General features: G+C 29.3%; 1 protein-coding gene across 1 annotated transcript in view; it reads left to right on the forward strand.

Annotated features, from left to right (window-relative positions):
* LOC129959701 (cartilage oligomeric matrix protein-like) overlaps nt 1–21,674 on the forward strand; it is a 594,738-nt gene that overhangs the window by 422,478 nt on the left and 150,586 nt on the right. Inside the window, exon 6 of the mRNA XM_056072616.1 lies at nt 8,347–8,401. Within this exon, the coding sequence (XP_055928591.1) occupies nt 8,347–8,401 (55 nt within the window). The remainder of the gene's footprint in view (nt 1–8,346; nt 8,402–21,674) is intronic.

Raw genomic sequence — 21,674 nt, forward strand, 5'->3', positions numbered from 1 at the left:
TGATTAATGCTCTTACCGATATGAAAAAGTGAAATATGAAAAAAATTCTATTCAAAAATCGTTCTGTACAAACCATTGCATATCACCACATTTATTTCTGACATAGAAACATAGTGTGAAAAATCCCATCCCTCGTTCTGAACAAATCATTGCATATGATCTCATTTATTTCTCACATATAAACATAGTGTTAAAAATCCCATCCTTCGTTCTGTACAAACCATTGGATATGATCACATTTACTTCTGACATATGAGGAAAGTGTGAAAAATCCCATCCATCTGTACAAACCATAGCATATGATTACATTTATTTCTCACATATAAATATAGTGTTAAAATTCCCATCCATCGTTCTGTACAAACCATTGGATATGATCACATTTACTTCTGACATATGAGGAAAGTGTGAAAAATCCCATCTATCTGTACAAACCATAGCATATGATTACATTTATTTCTCACATATAAACATAGTGTTAAAAATCCCATCCATCGTTCTGTACAAACCATTGCATATGATCACATTTACTTCTGACATATGAGGAAAGTGTGAAAAATCCCATCCATCTGTACAAACCATAGCATATGGTTACATTTATTTCTCACATATAAATAGTGTTAAAATTCCCATCCATCGTTCTGTACAAACCATTGGATATGATCACATTTACTTCTGACATATGAGGAAAGTGTGAAAAATCCCATCTATCTGTACAAACCATAGCATATGATTACATTTATTTCTCACATATAAACATAGTGTTAAAAATCCCATCCATCGTTCTGTACAAACCATTGCCTATGATCACATTTACTTCTGACATATGAGGAAAGTGTGAAAAATCCCATCCATCTGTACAAACCATAGCATATGATTACATTTATTTCTCACATATAAATATAGTGTTAAAATTCCCATCCATCGTTCTGTACAAACCATTGGATATGATCACATTTACTTCTGACATATGAGGAAAGTGTGAAAAATCCCATCTATCTGTACAAACCATAGCATATGATTACATTTATTTCTCACATATAAACATAGTGTTAAAAATCCCATCCATCGTTCTGTACAAACCATTGCATATGATCACATTTACTTCTGACATATAAGGAAAGTGTGAAAAAATCCCATCCATCTGTACAAACCATAGCATATGATTACATTTATTTCTCACATATAAACATAGTGTTAAAAATCCTATCTATCGTTTTGTACAAACCATTGCATATGGTCACATTTATTTCTGAAATATAAGCACAATGTGAAAAATCCCGTCCCACCACTGCTGCTAGAGGCGGGAAAGGCTTCGAATGATTGAACTCTATCAAAAAACAATTCATTGGGCTTCTCCATCGAGGCGCAAATGGCGATATTCCCCGAGAGTCTTTAACCAGTTCTTTCATCTCCGCCGGAACCCCATTGTCTATGTCACGTGAGAGGGTGCGTGCCACATTCTCCTTATTCAATGAAGCCACCGAGTTGTCAGGCACTGCAACGGAAGAGGGCTTTCAAAAGAAAAGGACAGCTGCCGACCTCGAAACGGATCCTTCCATGAAGATGAATCTCGAGTATTATTGGGAGGTGGTCCACAATAGTGAAGATACTCGGTAAAGGATGGACATGTCACCCAGATATGAAGCATGTCTAGAAGAGTATTGTGGAATACAGAGAATTTCGGCATCTATGGAATTTCGAGATATTTGTTTCTCTTTTCTTTTGATTCTGCTTAATAGAAAAATGACTCATGTTTTTTTTCCGGATGTTTGGGAGTCTATTTTGTAGGTAGGAGCAAATATGCAATGAAATAATAAACATTATTTTTTATAATTTAAAATGAATATTTTAAAACATTCTTATAAATGCCTAGATAGTTCAGAAAAATTGAATTCACAATTTGCATAAGAGATTTCATATCTTTGGAGCAATAGAACATTTTCTGAAATATTTGTATCACAAAATATGGCCCATAGAATCGGTTCCTAATTACATAATTGCATTCCCCCCGGGACACCTCGAAATGTGAATAAGATGCTTCCGGAATGGTGGTTGGATATCGCCATCCTGGAGGGTACACGAAAAGATGGGGGTCTGGCTCCTCCCATCGATGGCGGGACCTAAGGGAAGGGTTGTACCGTGGCCGGTGATGGCTCTTAGAACTTAACCACAGTTCCCGCCAATGTTACTGTTGTGGCGGTTAGGTCATTCAGTATTTATTATCCGTGTGCTTCGGGAGAGCAATTATATGACTTACATAATTGTATTAATTCATGACTTATGAAATTATTATCACTCTTTCGTCGAAATTAGTCTTCGTACCACGGACGTACCACGTGATCTTAGAGATAATATTTATTAGGAAGTGGACAGCCTAATACTCCCCCTCGAGCTTAAGCATTTGTTCACCTGATCTTTATCAATACAAGCCACCATATCAAGATGATGATGAATGTGCTTATTGGCTCGATAACTTTGGTGTATTTTATAAATGTTTTATGGGATATTTATTTATTGTGCTTGCTGTCTGTGTCAATGTATATTTTTAGGAATTTGTTGTGATTACAAATGACATTACCAAGTTTTAATCAAGAAATAATTGCATATATATATAAACATTTTCTGGATTTAATTCTGTGGCTGTCAAAAATTTAGAGAAATAGAATAAACCCTAATAAATTTCATAGGTAAAAGTTATTATTTAACTTATACTCTAATTATGTCAGGTGTCTAATTATATAAATATCAGTATTATTGATTCAGAAGAACTATCTGAATGTGACAATAATATGCTGTGAACTATTATTTATTTTAATTTATTATATTACAATTATGCTTTCTAGTTTTATATTTTCAGCATTATAATCCCGCAAACGATATCTTCAGTAAACTTTTTTAATTATAAATAACATCAATATTTTTTCGTTATCGGAAAAATTACTCCCGAATTCGTTAGTTCGAGAAATTATATGTTAAGTTCTTTTCTTAACAAATGTATATTGTTCATAACGGTCACTTGTAATATTACATATAAGATATTATATTATATTTTCTGGTAATAATATGTTCAGTTACTCATTAATAATGTTACATCATAGCTGACTGCTTCAAAGATTTACTAAATGGTTATTTTAGAAATGACAACGTGTCATCGACAGTTGTCGAAGAAATACGTCGATTTTCTGATAAAATAAGCCTGATACGTCTCGTAGAATTGTTTTTCTTTTAAACTTGAGTCTGAAGGTATAAAAATTGTCACAAGGATCAATAGATCCGACCTTTAAAGGAACGAAAAAGTTGATCCAAGAAGACGTCATAAGATGAGATAAATATCGGACTAAATGTCTTCAAAATAAAAGTTCTTTGATCCGAAGATCTACAGGGAAAAAAATAACCATCGATTGAACAGAATGTATTTAAAGAAATAGGGGATTTCTTCTGAAATCTGAAACCCTTTTCTTTTTCTTAACTTCAAATTTTTCTTTGTTTTACTCAGCACTAAAACTTTCGTAGATACTGTCGAAGAATGAAATAGTTTCAATTGTTAAAGCCTACCTTCTATTTAATTCTTCCATTTGGAAAGTTCTTGATAGAATATTTACTTAAATTATGATATAAACTGAACTCCATAATAAATTGAGCAAATATTACTTTCAGGATTTTTTTTTTAGTTTATTGGCTTATAGGCAATATAGTCAGTATTGCTGGAGTTGAAAATAATTTCAGAAGTAACATTTTTACTGTGAAAAATATTTTTCTTTAAAATTATATAAAACAGTAAATCTTCTAATCGTATGAAATTTTCATTGAAATTAAAATGGGGATATCAGTTACGCCAAACGAGTTTTAAAAGTCTTAGACAGATATTTCCATTATGATATAATTAATTCTTCCTATTAATTCTTCCATTTGGAAAGTTCTTGATAGAATATTTACTTAAATTATGATATAAACTGAACTCCATAATAAATTAAGCAAATATTACTTTCAGGATTTTTTTTTAGTTTATTGGCTTATAGGCAATATGTTCAGTATTGCTGGAGTTGAAAATAATTTCAGATGTAACATTTTTACTGTGAAAAATATTTTTCTGTAAAATTATATAAAATAGTAAATCTTCTAATCGTTTGAAATTTTCATTGAAATTAAAATGGGAATATCAGTTACGCCAAACGAGTTTTAAAAATCTTACACAGATGTTTCCATTTTTTAAATTCATAATTACAAAAAAAATATTAAAAATTGCGAGTGGCAATTTTCAGACAAATAAATGAAATAATTTAAGATATATATAATATTTTCTTTCATTATGAATATGACAATATTAAAAATTAAATAATCTTTTCGATTTACTAGAACGGTTTTTTAAAAATAAAACTTAGTATTATTTAATTAATTGTCACAAAATGTAGATTTGAAACCTTTCTTACACATTGTGTTTGAAATACACATTTGAAAATGCTTTCAAAAATTTGGAATTTTATGGAGCAGAAAAAAATTGGTTTTTATTTATATAGATACAGACTTTTCTTCTTTTCTATATTGCATTTGTAATTTTTTAACATGGATTCAAAACAGTTTACGACCAATCTATTCCTAATAATTTGCATGCATTTTTCATTTATGTATTTTGAAATAATTTCATTACATTATTCATACATTTTTACATAATATTGTTATTTGGAAGACTGTAATAAGAATTTTAACTATCTATGACAATATTTTAAAAAGTTTCCGGTGATGAAACTAAAATTAGTGATTAACAGCTTAATGAGTCATCATTGTTTTAGATTTCTAAATTTATCTTATTGATATTCATTATGATTAATTAGCTGAATTTCTCAAAATGTGCCACTATAAAAATAAATTTGTTGATACAGTTAAAGGTTTTCGATTTAATTCAGAAATATTTTGCTCTTTTCACTTTTCAAACACAGAAGTCTTGTGCTCTAACCAGCCACTTGTCAGATCTCCCTGTGATATAATGTCCTTTGAATTCGGCATTCAGTACAGAGGCAACAACGATTGCGATTACGATTCTGCATTCACTCCAATATCGATGGGAAGAGCATCTGGCAACTTCGCTACTATTCTGTTACAATGAACTGTGCATAAAAGGATGGGTTCAAAATCTCTGCACTGACACAATAACTGCACCGAGCTACATTCCACGCTTTGCATCGCCATTTGAATACGACTGCCCGCATTACGCCCCAGTAATTTGTCATTTTGTATGAGGGGTTTCGTGTTGCTCGGATTCAAGCGTGAATAGGTTTTTGGTCGGAATTGGCTAGAACATAATTTATGTTTCCCCTATTTGCCAGTTTTACTGCATCTGGATTTTCTGCTCGCTGCAAGGGATTACATTAACTAATGTTTGTCGCTAATTAAATATTTCGGGAGTTCTATTGTGTAAATAGAGGAAAACGCTAAACCCCAGCACTTGCAATGGTGCGGAAAATCAAATTACATATATGACTAAGGAATAAATAATTTTGGAAAATTTAACGAAAGCTTGATTCTGTCCATACTGAATTCATATGTATTTGGCGATTATATTCATATTTCGAATAAGTTATTAAATATATATTGTGCAGTAATATCTTAAAATGAGATAAAAAAAACATAGAGAAAACACTAATCGAATAATTATAATTGTTTAGTAGTTTATACTGCACATTTTATTTTACTTATTTATACTATAAAGTTTTTTATATTATTTATTAAAGTTTTACTATATTATACTATAAAGTTTTGAATTTTAAAAGTCTTTTATTTATGTTTTTAAGTTTATGTTACTTATTTCTGATCCATAAAGTATTGAATTTTAAAAGTCTTTTATTTATGTTTTTAAGTTTATGTTACTTATTTCTGATCTATAAAGCTTTGAATTTTAAAAGTCTTTTATTTATGTTTTTAAGTTTATGTTACTTATTTCTGATCTATAAAGCTTTGAATTTTAAAAGTCTTTTATTTATGTTTTTAAGTTTATGTTTGTCATAAAAAATGAAAAATTTCACTGGCAGAATTCTGATTTAACAGAACCTGAATAGTTCATTTGATTAGTATGTATATTATTGCATTAATTGAGGACATTGAAAAATGGATTGTTCCGAAATGAAAAATAACGATAAACATATTAATGAAAGAGAATTTCATTAACGCAATCCTAAATGATTAATGAAAGAAGATTTCATCAACACAATTAGTCGCCTTTGGCCATCAGCTTATGCATCTCGACTGCTAGTTATTTTCTCATTACTACTGAATCATTTCCAAATTTTACGTAATGAGTAATTCCATTATCCCTTTTAATTTCTTTAATTACTAGCTTCAGGAGGAACATACAATTGTAACATAGTGAAATATTCTTTATAATAAAGAAAGATAATTGAATGGATCATGGATGATTCGATTGGCTTGAATGTTATCTAGAAGTATTTTCTGAGATCGTATTGAAAAATTTTTGCCGAAACGAAATTTTCATACAGTATTTTTCCATTGAGTTCTGATTCGAATTAATAACTACATGTTTCGCAGTTTAAGGTGGAATACATTAAATATTTAATTTATGTCTGGTTTACTTGCTTCAGGTTTATTTATTATTTATGTCACGCAATTATTCTAGGTGTCCCAAAACTAACACAAGATTTGAGTTTGCCACCATTCGTGCAATTAAATGTTGGCAACCCTATTAAAAAATCCAATTGACAGCTGATAGTTTAGTATTAGTAAAAATGGAGCGTTACACGATATTAATGGTTATGTATGGAATAAGATATACGGCAAATGGCCTCCACGGATTTGCAGGCGCATATGCACCTTTTTTGTCGAAATTTTACATGATCATTTTGCTTAAATGTAGCTGAATTTCGTTGATACAGCTTAAAATTTCCTCCTTCAATACAAGTATGCTTGTGAGCTTGTTGGCATAGATCTTTGACTTCAAATTACCTCATAAAAAGAAATCCAATGGTGTTAAATCACACTCTCTTGAGGGCCAATTCTCAGACTCCTCGAACTGTGGCCGCCAGACTTTCATTAATTTTGAAATATTTTTCAACAGTATAAACTCGTTGTAATGCTTCATTTTTGTATCTTGTAACGTTCCATTTTTACTAACCCTAAACTATCAGTTGTCAAATGGGGTTTTTTTTTTAAATAGTGCTGCCAACACTTTAATGCACGAATAGTGGCAAATTCAAATCTTGCGCTAATTTAGTGACACCCTTTGCAATAATAATTTAAATTATCATTATGAAAACTATTTTAGATGAATTACAATTTGTCGCATGAAACATTTATTGTAAGAAAGGAATATTATTAAAAAATATATTTCAAATACTCTTTTCCCTCATCTTTAAGGATAAATATAATTCAAATGCAATTTTTCAGATAAAACCAACTTTAAAAATCCGATAATTCCCACATATTTTGATCATCATGAATTGAAATAAAAAAATAACAATTTTTAATTGAAAAGAAAATAAATAATCAACTGGATAGTATAAAGTTTTGAAATTTCATTTTTTTAAAAAGCGTTAGATAATATAGTAAAATTCTTCATATTGTATTTCTATATGAAAGGCTGAATACTACTGTATATAATTAAGGATACTGGGCTTAAACGAATCAATATTTGATCATATATTCGTGTTTTGATTACGTAATGGCAAATTTGATTCGGATTAATATTTCAGATACCTGGATGCATCATCATTGTATTTGCCATGCTTACATGCTCTGGTATAAACATAAAAATAGAATTCCCTTGATTGGATCTTTTCAAAATTTAATAGAAATATACTAATTAGGAGTAAATAACACATGCCAAGATTTTGACTCCGTCTAGCTCAAGCTGCTTTTGAATTATCATGATTAAAAACAGTTGCAAACGATAATTTTCGCCAAAATCTCGAGGTCTAATTTTGTGAGCATTATAATACTTTACGAATAAGAGGAAATAAATAATTAATCTCAAACCCAAAAAATGCAAAAATTAATGTTTTGAATCTTAAAGCATGACGCATCGTAGTAAAGCAATAATTTCTATTCTTTTGGCTCCGTTTGTTTACTCATAGAGCAAATTATTAAATATCTATATAGCTGAACGTCACGTTATTAAAAAAAATGTTGTCACGCAAAAAAAGTCACTGACGCAAAAACTTACTCTAAGTATCAAATTATTGTTATTTTTAATCTTTTTTTTAAGAAAAATATTTAAGAGAATTAAGTATGTAAAGGATTTAAACTGTTTATTTTCGCAATAATTGTAATTCAAGAACAAATTATCTGTTTTAAATCTTTCTAATCAAATACTAATGCCCCGTTTCTTTTTTTTAGACACGAGAGACTAAACTCTTGCGAGATACTCTGGAGAGATGTGACATGTGCCGCGGTAAGTATAAAAAAATTTTCCGTTTTAAAATTTTTGTGTGATTTTTAAATTAAAAAAAAAAACTTGGAATTTGCTTATAATGAAACTCTTGTCCAAACTTATCTATGCTGATAATTATGGCCAGTATAATAATTAAGTATAAAAAATAATGAAGAAAATGGCGTTCTTTAAACAGGCGTTTTTGTTCCACCAAACTAATCATAAAACGATAATCACTCAAGAATTAATATACAATTGTTCAAGTTCATTAATGTGAGTTAAAATTATTTCTTCAACAGAATCTTTGTAAAAAAAATATTTTTCATAAAAATAACAGTAATGCAACAGGAATGTTTTTAAAAGTCAGCTATATTTAAATATTGTAATTAAGTAAAATAGCAAATGTTTTGAATAATGTAATGTTTTCTGAAGAAATTAACAAAATGATTAGCCATTTGCGAAGTCAGTAATCGATATTGCCATTGATTGCTGTAGAAATAGTACTTTTAAGACGGACGGTGCTGATGCCCTTCGATCTTTAGTCGATGTCGCTGCACATTTGATCAGTTAACCTCCTGGGGGGCACCTATGAAAAGAAGATGAGATGCTTCCGATATAGTAATTAGATCTCGCCAGCCTGGAGGGTACACAAAAAGGTGGGGGATCTGGCTACTCCCATCGATGACGGAACGTACTTCCTTCAGGAAGAATTGTACCGTGGCCGGTGATGGCCTTTAAGATTCAACCCCAGTTCCCGCCAGTGTTGCTGTTGCGGCTGTCCGGTCATTCAGTTTTCTTTATCCGCGTGCCTTCGGTCGGGTCGGAGACTCACTGATATGACTTACTGCTGTTAGTTTGCCTTTTCGTTACTTTTCAGCTTGGATTTTATTAAGATACCAGGGACTTTTAAGGTTTTTTTTTAAGTTTTCTACATACATCATAAAATCATATATAAAATACATAATAATACATCATAAAAATCACATATAAAATCTCTTTCCAATTTACTTTTTTTTTTTTTTTGGATAAACTTTCTTAGCAATCTAATGTGGAATAAAATCATGTGATTTAATATTTGATAAAAGTATGAAAACGGTTTAACTTATAATGCAGTAATGAAATGCTTTGCTTAAAATTATGCAATAAATACATTTTAAAAATTGTTGAAATCTAAATAAATACGTGAGAACTAATTTGGCATCTTTAAAAATTTAATTTTTTGAATTTTAAAATAATGTAAAAAGTCAGATTCGTGTATTAATATTGTAGGGAGTTATAGCGGAAAACGCCAACATCTAGTCCAATTTTTAATTAATTGGAATTTTTAAAAACTCATTCCAAACGGCATGTCTGGATCCTCCAAAATATATCTCTGCCGAATATATTTTCCAGTCAGACGATCTGTATTATAATATAAAGCATCAAGCATACAATATTTACATTCTTTTATATTATTAGTAGAGATAGAGACATGTTAGAAGCATTACGCCTCTCAAACATATTTTGAATTTTCATGTGGATTTATAAAAATAATATATTTTCAAAATAAAATTTATCTAATAATAAAGTAATGCGTCGAAATCTAACCAAATTGAATCAGAAAATCAATATCTCTTAGGATAACATGTAATCACTTCATATTTTCCATATCACTGCATTATTAAATTATGAATGAATTATAAATAATATTGCAAAATAATTATTACTGTTTTATTTTATAATCGTTAAATATATTTTACATATTACATTTAGTGTATTTTATAAAAATATTTACCAGAACGAATATTTTTATAATAATTCAAATTTCAAATAAGCATATGAAATATTATTTTTTATAATTCTTCTAATAACTGTCTAATACTTCTTTTATAAATAGGCACTAGTATTTAGTTGGCGATGAATTTGTGCAAATATTTTAATAATTAATTTGCAATTTATTTAATTAATTAAATACTATTCTCCTGTTTAAATGTAATTATTTAATAAATAGCTATATGCTATTGTTTTGATTAAATAGCAATAAACTAATATTACATTTTATTATTTTCATACTATTTTCCTTATTATCATTACATTCATATTATTTTTCATGAACTTACATCCTTATTTCAATTTATTAAAGTTAAAATTTTTATTTACTTAGATTGATCTAGGCTCATGGCTTTTAATTTTCATTTCCATTTTCAAAAATATTTAGTTTTTTAAAAAAAATTGAATAAGATATTTTCTTTTTTAAACAAAAACAAATTCTTTCATTTTAATTAATTATATTAAGTAAACTTTTTGTTTGTCATTTTAGAGAAAATAATTTGTAATTCTAAATCTGCAATTTTTAAGCTGTCAAAAATAATTTTATTCCAAAAAATGTCTGATAACAAAAATATTTATCTAATTATCAATAAAGTTTTCACTGCGCCTTTTTAACAATTGAGAAAAAAAACTATAATGTTTTAACCAATAGAAAAATGAATTTTATAATTGATTTGAGAGAAACAAAAATACTGAAAAAATATATTCTAAAAAATGTAATGCGTATTGGTTTAACTTTCTAAATAAAACAGAAAATGAAATTTCTAATTAAGTTCCTGTCTTTTTTCAATAAAAACAATAAAAGCATTTATTACTTTCTTTTTTGCAGGCTCCTTTTTATGGGTAAACATTTCTATCCAATAAATTAAATACTAAATAGATCATCTGCCCTTTGAAATATCTGAAAAGTTTCAAATTATCTTTTTGTCTTAAGTGGATTAAAATGTTATGAAGTGAATTTTTTTCGAAATAACTAAATAATAATAATAATAATAACTACTTTGAAGTTCTTATTTTCTTCTAAAAGTAAAGAGAAAAGATCCTCTCCCCTCCTCCCTTCAGAAGCTTGCCTTTTCCAGCAAAGGAAGCTAATTCAATATCTGAATCACAATTTCATATTAGATTATATAATCCAGCTTATACTTGGAAACCTTGCAATTCGCCCACCTCTCGAGATTCTGACATTTGATTATATAATTGGATTCCCTAACTTTGTCCTTAATTGCGATCAAAGGGAGTTAGTTATCCTTCATAAAGTATGGAAGGCAGAGATTACGTGAAAATTCAGGGCCTAATAGATGCCTTCAGAAGTTTTGTGTCGGGCAAAAAGCACATCCGATTTATAGCTGCGATGGTCGGATGTGATAGATTCTCCATAATTGGGTATGGCCTGCGGTTTATGGCTGTAATGGGATTTTTGTTTCCTTTTCGCCGGATAATAGAAATAACCGGAAAATATTTCTCCGCCTTTTGTCTCTTGCCATGAGGGGAAGATGCATTATTGACAGAGGAACATCACTTTTGCAGCAAATCTGACAGTGTCTTCCATCATTAGGTGTTATATAAAAAATTAAGGGAAAGTGTTATGTGGTTATTACTTAAGAAAATATTTTGCTATAATAAAATGAGTACAATTATGAAAAAATTTAGGTGGTATTTTATTTTATAATTGATTAAATCTATTTCGTTTAAATCATGGCCAATGTATAGAATGTGTGTAATATAATTTAAATTACTTTCATTTCATGCCGTTTTTACTAGAACAATTAAGGATCGTAGTAAACTCTTAGAAAGATTTTAACATCATGACTAGAGGGTCGAGGGTTCAACATTTAATTACTTTGATGATCCATCTTTTATACTGGTTTATTTAATGCATTAAATCCGTCGTGGGTCAAGCATCTTCCAGCTATTGTGGTATTAAAGTTAATGAAAAATTAACATCATGACTAAGGGATTGGGAGTTCAACATTAGTTGCTTTGATAATTCATTTTTATACAAGTCAATTTAAAAATCCGTCGTGGGGCAAGCATCTTCCAGCTATTATGGTGTGAAAATTTGGAGATTACCGGTGCTGATTTGAACTCGTCAAACGACCACGTATAAAAAATGACATCATCTGGCCAGAAATATTTGCCGTGTAAGCCTGAAACAGATGTGGACATAACTACTATCTAAACACCCATTGTAGCTGCAGCTTACATAACTTACATTACTTGGGATACATATGTATAGTCATCCCAAAATCCCGTGCCAGTTACTGTGAGTCAATTTTTATTTCGTTGAGGGGTAATATGCATGTAGTAAGGGGTAATAGGCATGGAGTCTTTCGAAAATCTTTGTTAGACGATTCTTTTCTCTTTCATTTTCGCGGTTGATTGTAACTGTGATTTGTAATTGCACTATTTTGCATTTACTCGTCTGTATAATGTTCATTGCTTTATAAAAAAATAAACATTTTATGATCCATCTGGCATCTCGCTCACTATTTTGGTGAAATCAAAGTCAGAAGACGCATGCGCAAAAGGTCGGAGGATTTCAGTAATAGAAAAGCAAATTTAATTTAAATAATAAAATACAGATTATATGAATTAAAAGAGAAAACATTATATGTTTTATTATTACAAAAAAATGAATCGTAAATTACTATAAAGAAAAAATATGCTGTGCTTATGTTGTTGTTTATAATGGCACTTGCCATGGACAAGCTCGCTGACGAAGTCAGCGATTTTAAGCCAAGGGAGCGTCTCTTGTTTTTAGTAGCGCCAACTAGGACCAAGAGTACGTCTTATCTACTCACGCATCACATTCGCTTGCACAACCCCTTTTTATAGGGGGGCACAATCACACATCTCACAGATAGAACAGCTGAAGAACAACCATGCCCGAACCGGGACTCGAACCCAGGACGCCCAGGTCACGGGGAAGACGCGCTACCCCTATACCAGGACGCCGGCACGCTGTGCTTATAGTATAACTAAACTAAAATTAAAGAATTATTCTCCTTCAGCATGTACAAGAATCTGAGGACCAATAATATTCTAATTTATCACAATGACAGTAGGTAAAATTACTTCTGAAATGAAAATCTAAACCTGAAACAACCTGGAACGACTCTGAAATGGTTCCACTGATCTCATTTTGAAGATATTGAGAACTTGGTGTGCAGAATGTTTTAAAGGAAAATCGGAGGCATAATAATGTGGAATATCTTATGGAACTCGATGGAATTTATTCATCCTTATAATACTTAAACACCAAATGTTTTCCGTTGACTACAACTTTTCTTTAACTTTGCTTTAATAAATTTTAATGCTGAAATCTATTGAAAATGTTAGTTTCTATAAGGGTGCGTTTAACAACATTTATTTTCATAACCTACTGAATAAAGATGACTTTAAATTTTAACTGTTAATAAAGACTTTCTTTTTATTTTAAAATGTAAAATTAAAATAGTCTCTCTTGGAAAATAATGCCAACTTTTTCTAGAACAGATATATGTATTAAGAGGATAAGATATATGATATATGTATTTATTTCTTAAGATATATGTATTATTTCTTTATATGTATTAAGAGGCTGTGAAATCAGAAAATATATTACTGTTGATTAATCAGCTACTAAATTAACTTTTTCTTGCTGTTGAGTAACAGAATACAAACAATTAGAGAGAAAAGTCGTATATTGCTACAATGAATTTATTTTTGCAATTCATTGATTACTTTTAGATTAAAATATCGATAGTTTATTCTGAAAATATAATCGTTTGCATGGTATTCTTCACCCACATACATTAACAAATAAATAAACAAATCAAGTAATTACGGTTTATGCAATAACTGGAGAGATGGACAAATTAAGTTGTATGTATAAATCTACTTTTTATATTTGACCTTTAAAATACCAAAGCAATTGTATGACCTATTACCAAAATTTATAGTTTATCGAAGCTTAATAACTTGCCTTGTCCCCAGATTACAAGAGGAATTGCAAAAAGTTCAGTTTAGCTATATAACGTTCCCGTATTCATATATTCCTTCCCATAATAGCAATACTAGGGCTATTATAGGACGGATTTAGTAATTTTGAACCGCAGTCAAATGGCGAGGATGACACCTGAGCTGAACCTTGTTCTCCGAACTTCCACATCACACTAGCGGGAAGACATTTGGCCCTGACGGGTTTAACGTGCATCAGACCCGCTTACACAACGGTTCTTCAATGGAATTGGGTCTCGAACCTGGAATCGAAGAGGAAGTCCTTACCACCAGGCCACCAATTCCAAAATTCTCAGAGTATCAATCTTAAAAGAAGAGTGTAGAAACAGATCTTGTTCTTTTTTCTTTAACCATGATAAACCATTTAGTAAACCAGCTTTTAGATTTAAAAAAAAATTATTTCTCCTAGTCATTTTTCAGATATTATCAAAAATTTGTAGTCCTTTTAATTAAATCTGTCTAATTCAAAATCTGTTTTTGGTGCAATATGAAAAAATTTGGACAGCAACAGTGGCAACAAGAAATACCTAAACTTATCTTTAAATAATGCTTAATTAGCCTATTTTTAATGCTTAATAGCCAATGAAGTATCGTTCCTTCTACTGTATAACATATTTTGCTACTTATTTTGAAACATTGTTAGATATATTTATGTTTTGGTAATAACTAAAGGTAAACAGTTGTTCACTAATTGTTGACTTATATGCTATCCCAAAAAATGATTTCTCAAATCATATTTACGTCAATGTAACATGAATTGTCTATTTTATTTTTCAATTGTTTAATGAAATCGATGTTACAATAAATTCCAAAATGAGAAAATTATTAACGAAGCCAGTAATTAATTAATAAAATTATTAATATAGCTCTACATATGTCAGATTTCTTTTATTACAAATTATAAACATTTAAAAATAACTTTAATTCACTTAGAAAAAATCTAAAAAAAACTGTCTTGCATATTTTAAATGTAATCCAGCATAGAAATTTATATTACAAGTTAGAAAATCAATAGAATATATTTAGTAAGCTGGAATAGGATTTAATAGATTATGTTCAGAGACTAGAGTCCAAAACAGCATTTTATTGAACTATTAACAAGACGACATCCATATCAACAATTCGAAACTCCGTCTATGCATGTAACAAAATATCTGCAATTCAATCTCTTCCTCTCCAATTCTAGTCATATATTTAAACGTCCTTGTTACAAGCTGAGGCCCCAGAAGCCGATTACTTGCCCGCATTACGAAAACGCTTTAATGTCTCCAATTACAGATCTGCGTTCTCCAAAATGTATGTGCTATCTTCCTTCGCAGAGCTCGCGTACTTGTCTAATGGGCGATTAGCTGGAGGCATGTGGTCTCAGGTCTGCCCATGGAGAGTTTGGGAATTATCAATTAGCTTCAGACTGACCACGCCATTTGCAGTTATAATAGAGTTGCACATAGACGAATGTCCAAGATCCTCATAGGTGTCCACGTTAATTGCAGATTCTGAAACTATTCTATTGTCACAGAGCTAAGCTTAGAGTTTCTATTGATGTGTTCATGTGCAGAAGTATTGGAATACATGGAGATTTCAGATTAAATCATGAAACGTTATTTTTTTTAACTGATGATTGCATTTGTGTGTGTGTATGTGTGAAGGGAAAATGTTCTTAATATTATTTATTTTCTATGCGAATTTAGTTAGTTTTGACTGTAACTTGACAGTTAGTCACTAGTTTACTTAAATTAGATTTGTCAAATTTTAAACCTACATAAGGATTATTTTGGGGGAAATTACATAATTTTCGACCGCTGTAAGATGAAATGGACACACTCGAGTCATTTCTTTTTAAATTTACGCCATCTTTTTAAATTTCCAAGCCATACGCACTAGAGAACATTTGTCTTTCGATGGATTGAATCATACGTTGGATCTTATGAAGAATCGGATTTTGAACCGACGTAACCCAAAACAAGATTCTATTATGAGATCTCCACAGCTGATTACCAGTGATTTTGATTTATTGATGTTACATCTTGTATGTCATTATTAAAACTTCTTTTATATATTTAATGAATTCAGTTATCGTAATATCGCAACCATAACTACATACCATCTAACATTCAATTACATTTTGTCTGAACTATTATATTGTATATTAGATTCCTTTTCCTTCCATGGTAGAATCCCTTGTGCGCAAAGATACTGTATTATATTATTTAATAATATTCGTAATATTTTCAATACCATAAATTATTTTATAATCTTGGACAATTTGTTCAATATCGTACAATGTGTTATCTGAAGGAATTGTTATTCATTCATTCTAAATTAGCTGCAAATAAACAATTTGGTGTTGTTTGTCGAAGAACATCGAAAACAAAAAGCGAACACAAAATGGCTCCCAAAAATAAATTAGGTGATTGATCAACTTATCCTCTTTTTCCCCCTTGAGAAACGGCATGAATAGGATTAAAATGTGGGGAATTGATAGTAAATGAGTGTTGAGAGAATTAAACTTTACTTAGATTCGGGCGAGAGCATTTGGAAAAAAGAAAGGCAGAAATGGGATTAACAGAAGAGATTGTTGGGCAGGTTGTATATGACGAATAGAATCTTGGGTGATTAAATTACAACAGGGCAAAAATTCCACTTAGTTTTTAATTAATTAAGATTCTGAATAAAATTTCAAAACACTTTCTCCAGGATGCCGCTTCTTTTTTCATATTGCATATTTATATAAGCATATTTGTGCCCTATTCGGCATCTCCAGGTTAAAGGTTTGTTCTGCAGAGTGCCGACAACACAAATTCTAATTTATTATTAATCGAGAAGTGTTAAAAATTGATTGATATAATAACAATAGTTAGCAGCAATTAGATAAAAGCATATCTCTTTATCTCTAAAACTACTATTGATATCGATCCTATACAATAATTTATTTTTAAAAAAGTGTATAGTTCTATCTAAGATTCCTAAATTATTATAAATATAAAGGTAGGGTAAATAATTTAGGTTCAAATTTAACTTTTTAATTAAAACTAATTATTTTTCATTAATTATTATTGTCTTTTTTAAATATTTTTATTGAAAAACCTTCCTTTGTCAATAAATAATGTATATTGAATACCAGTTATTAAATTATGAAATGAATTTAAATTTAGCTTTTAACAGGTTTTTAAACGCACTTTTATCAGTGTACAAAATAGTATATATATTTTTTATTATTATTTCTAATTTTTAGTTTTTTAAGAGGTTTTAGAATGCACATTTATCAGTGTACAAAAAAGTAATTTTTTTTTTAAATTATTCCTAATTTGTGGTCTTTAATTTATAATTATATATAGAGGAATCTTCTTATCAGACTTTTTCAAATATGTTACCATGTGGAGTTATTCGTACGAAATCAAAATGCAATTTAAATTAATAGATTAACTCATGAAAAAAAAATGAAATGAAAGTATTTAAAAAATCATATTTTCAACCCGAATACAAAAATGCACAGAATTTGTAAACTGTGCGTTGTATTGTCAAGAAGTGGAACTAGCACGTGAGGAAAAAAATCCTCTCTCCTTTTCAAACATGAAACAAATCAAATTAAGAAAAAGAACTGTGTAAACGTTGCTGTTCTATGCATAATGTATTGTGAAATGCAAGATCGTAGAAGAAAATATTCATTAAAAATGCTTCATTAAAACATTTAGTCAAGTACGACACTAATAACAATATAAATTTTAATAAAAATTATTTATTATCTTTTCGACCTTTTTTCATTATATTATCATAGACAAAATATGATTTAAATAGTCCTCCATTTTGTTATGTACCAACTCAGTCATAAATTGTGCTAAGCGCCTTTTCATCCAAAAGCATTTCAAGTGTGCATTAAAGTCGAATACAGTCATATCGAGGTATAGACAATTCACTGAATCACAGAATTATTAAAATGGAATTCAACAGTTTCTAATTTTAGCTTGTCCGCATGCCCTGAACAACTCAACTCTCCATCGAACTCAATGGCTCCACATGCCTGTGTCCTTTCGTTAAATGAGAAATTATGGGTATGAGAAATTTTCCCTGCCATTCCTGTACCTTTAATAATTCCTCCATCAAAGAGGCGTAACGTTAATTTGCATGTGCGTTCTAAACCATCTTCTTGTACGCTTTACGCTCAGTGATTAGGAGTTCTAAAACCAATGATGAATGAGATCTCCCTCCCCTTTTACTCGATGGAACTATTTCACCTGCAGAACGTTAAGAATGACTGGGGAGACCTGCGTCAAGTTATTCACCAACAACACCTGCGGGTTTATATCGGATATTAGGGAATCCAGAACGAACAATGTATGCTGAAAGCGGCTACCTTCGCTACGATTCATAATATCTGCTATGGCTGCTGATTTCCTAATTAGAAAACAGCCTGCTCTTTCGGGACAAACATTGTTGATCATATCTTTAGAGAAATATGAGGTATAATAATTAAATGGTAAATATATTAATCTTTTATTAAACGGTTGTATATTTTTGTAATTAAATGCAGCATTTTGATATAACTGACCACAAGATTTATTAGTTCAATCATTTCAAGCTGTAAACTATTCAATGATTTACTGCCTATTTACGCATTCTTCGCTGGAGACATAATATTTTTTTCTTTATACAAATTTTTCAAAAGTTTCGATAGTCTTGTGTATCTATTCATACAAAATCCAGCGATAAAAGCACAATGTTTGTGCACTTGATACAAACACAAGCGATACACAAAATCGATATTTCCTGTGAATCGCTTGTGCTTTAGCTGCTTAAAATTCTTGCCGCTTAAGGATTTTAACACATTAATTTTTATGTGATGTAGGTGACAAATGTAGGTATGAAAAATGCGAATGCACCTAAACTGACCAGCTGTTTTAATACATCTTCTGTTTTTAATTTGTTAATACACCATAATCTTCAGCTCTATTTAATGTTTTTCTATTTTGGATCATTTCATTTATGTTTTAGATATAGCATCATTTGCACACTATACGTGCTTTAAAATTATTTTCGACTGATTTCAGTTATCTTAATTTGTCAGTACCATAAATTTTGCTTTTAGTTTTAATTATTTGGGTGGGGGGAAGTGTTATCATTCAAAGTAAATGATTCAGAAAGATAATTCCGTCTTTAATCTCTTTCCTTTTATTGAAATGACGTGCTAACTCGTGTGCCTGATTATATAATTTTTGTTATTTAAATTTTTATTGAAGTAGAATTAATTCAAACGCTATAAAACACTTTAATAAGTTTAATTATCTCGGATATCCTTTCTGTTATAATATAGAAAAAAATGACGATAAATTTTCAAAATAAAATGTGACATTTTATAAAGAATTTAAATAAATTCACAATTCAAGTAAATTAAAACTGCATACTCACTTCTGCCGCCATTATATAGATTTATCGTACTTGAGAGTAAATCACTCTTGCAATTTGCAAAACTGTATTATGACGCAGCTATGACAAAATTTATATTTAAAAATCAGTTTGAATTTCATCTAAAATGATCCAGAAAATATCAATTTTTTGACATAAATTTTTTGTAGAGTTAGTACTTAAATTAATTCGATTATTTCTTCAAAGATTTTACCCTTATTTCTAAAGCGAAAAGAATCTAATATAGTTATCTTCCTTGGAAATAATAAGAAAAACTTAATAAAATAATTATATTTAATGAATTTTAGATGGGATTACCGATATACTTATTTCCGACCTGTGGTAGATAACACAGTTCGAAAATATTTTACTTAAATTACTCTAAAAAGTACATATGTATTTTACAATATTAAATAGCAGTATTGTATTAACAATATTGAATATTAAATAATACAATATGTTATCGCATTGTGCAATATTGTTCAACAAGTTGTGCTACCTGAGTTGTTACGATATTTAGTTATCTTTTTTGTGACTCATAAATTTCTTATCTTTAATTTACTAGAAAAAAATTATGAAAAATAAATAACTACTTTTCGAAAAAAACTTTTCATCAAAGAAGTATAAGTTGTTAATTCATCCATATTCCTTTTTCTGCCATAATCTATGTACCTAAAAAAATCAAAATTTTTGCATTATATTTTTTCTCATTTTACAGAAAAGTTTGGTTCAATATTATACAATTTTAGTTTATTAAATCTTAATTTTTGATTATTTACTAATTTTTGAACCATTTATTTTTGAGTACTAATTTGAAATTAAATATTTATTTGATGTCTAAAAGTGAACCACTATATAAATAAAATGAACACATCAAATAATTTTGATAATTTACAAATCAAAAGTGATCTCTGGCTGTTTACATTCCTTGTTTAGTAAAACTCATGTGGCTGAAAATGATACAATGTATTGTTTGTTTCATAAAATGAAAACGTTTTTGAAAGGAAAATAAAACTTGCACTTAAACGTAATCTGTATTTAAACAGATAAAAAATGAATGCATGTATTTAGATAAGCAAATTTATTTTTTCTCTTGTTTCCTTTTTCCAAGTTGAGAAGTAAAATGCTGAATTATAAATACGCTGGATTAAAAATCATGGCTTTATAAAAAACAAAATGTTTTGCTTTATGACTGGAGTTTTGTTGTTGCAGCTGATCGAAATGAACCTTGTTATTATCATTATATACTGTAATTTACAATTAATTTCTGAAATGACGTATTTTTAATTTTTTTTTCTCAAAGTAAGTTATATAGATAATTTATACAAGAAAGTAAGAGTTGTTGATAAACAGTAAGAAACTTTGAATTTAATGCCATGTAAAATTTTTTGTTATGTTTATATTCTCTCGATCCTAAGTTATTGGTGCAAACAAATATAAATGCTTCTAAATATATTCTCAACTAGATTAACCGAAAACGTCAAATAAAAAAAACTGAATGTTTATTGAAAGCTTAAATAATCACTTTTGTCAGGAAGACATATAAATATTTGAATTATTTCTTTTTATCTTTATAATAAATTTATACTAATCTAGAAAGAAACCGAATAAATATTTAGTTTGATCTTAATATGAATGTCTACTTAATAGATTATTTGAATATGAGAATTATTTATTTTAAACTGTTTTTACTAAAATTTAAAGCACGCATCTATATATACGAAGAAGGGTTTACATAGCAATATTTTAATTTGAATCGCATATTTCTAAAAAAATGTATCAAGTAATGTATAATTACATTAAGAATATTTATCTGTTTTTTTTTGTATATTTAAACAATGCTTTCACAAAATAAAATTATATAATAAATTTATTATCAAACATCTCTAATTTCTATTTATTTTTTAAATTGATATTAACTTCCTAAATTTTGTGCAAAATTGGATCAGAAATTTTAAATAAATATTGCAATAATGAAACAAGATTCGTTGAAAATTGCCAGACACACACTGGCTATTGAAACTGTTTTTATCAAAATTTAAAATCTATATCCACCCATTCAAAGAAAGCTTTAAATTACAGC

This window comes from Argiope bruennichi, chromosome 1, assembly GCF_947563725.1.
Source record: "Argiope bruennichi chromosome 1, qqArgBrue1.1, whole genome shotgun sequence".
In the NCBI taxonomy this organism is placed as follows: Eukaryota; Metazoa; Arthropoda; class Arachnida; order Araneae; family Araneidae; genus Argiope; species Argiope bruennichi.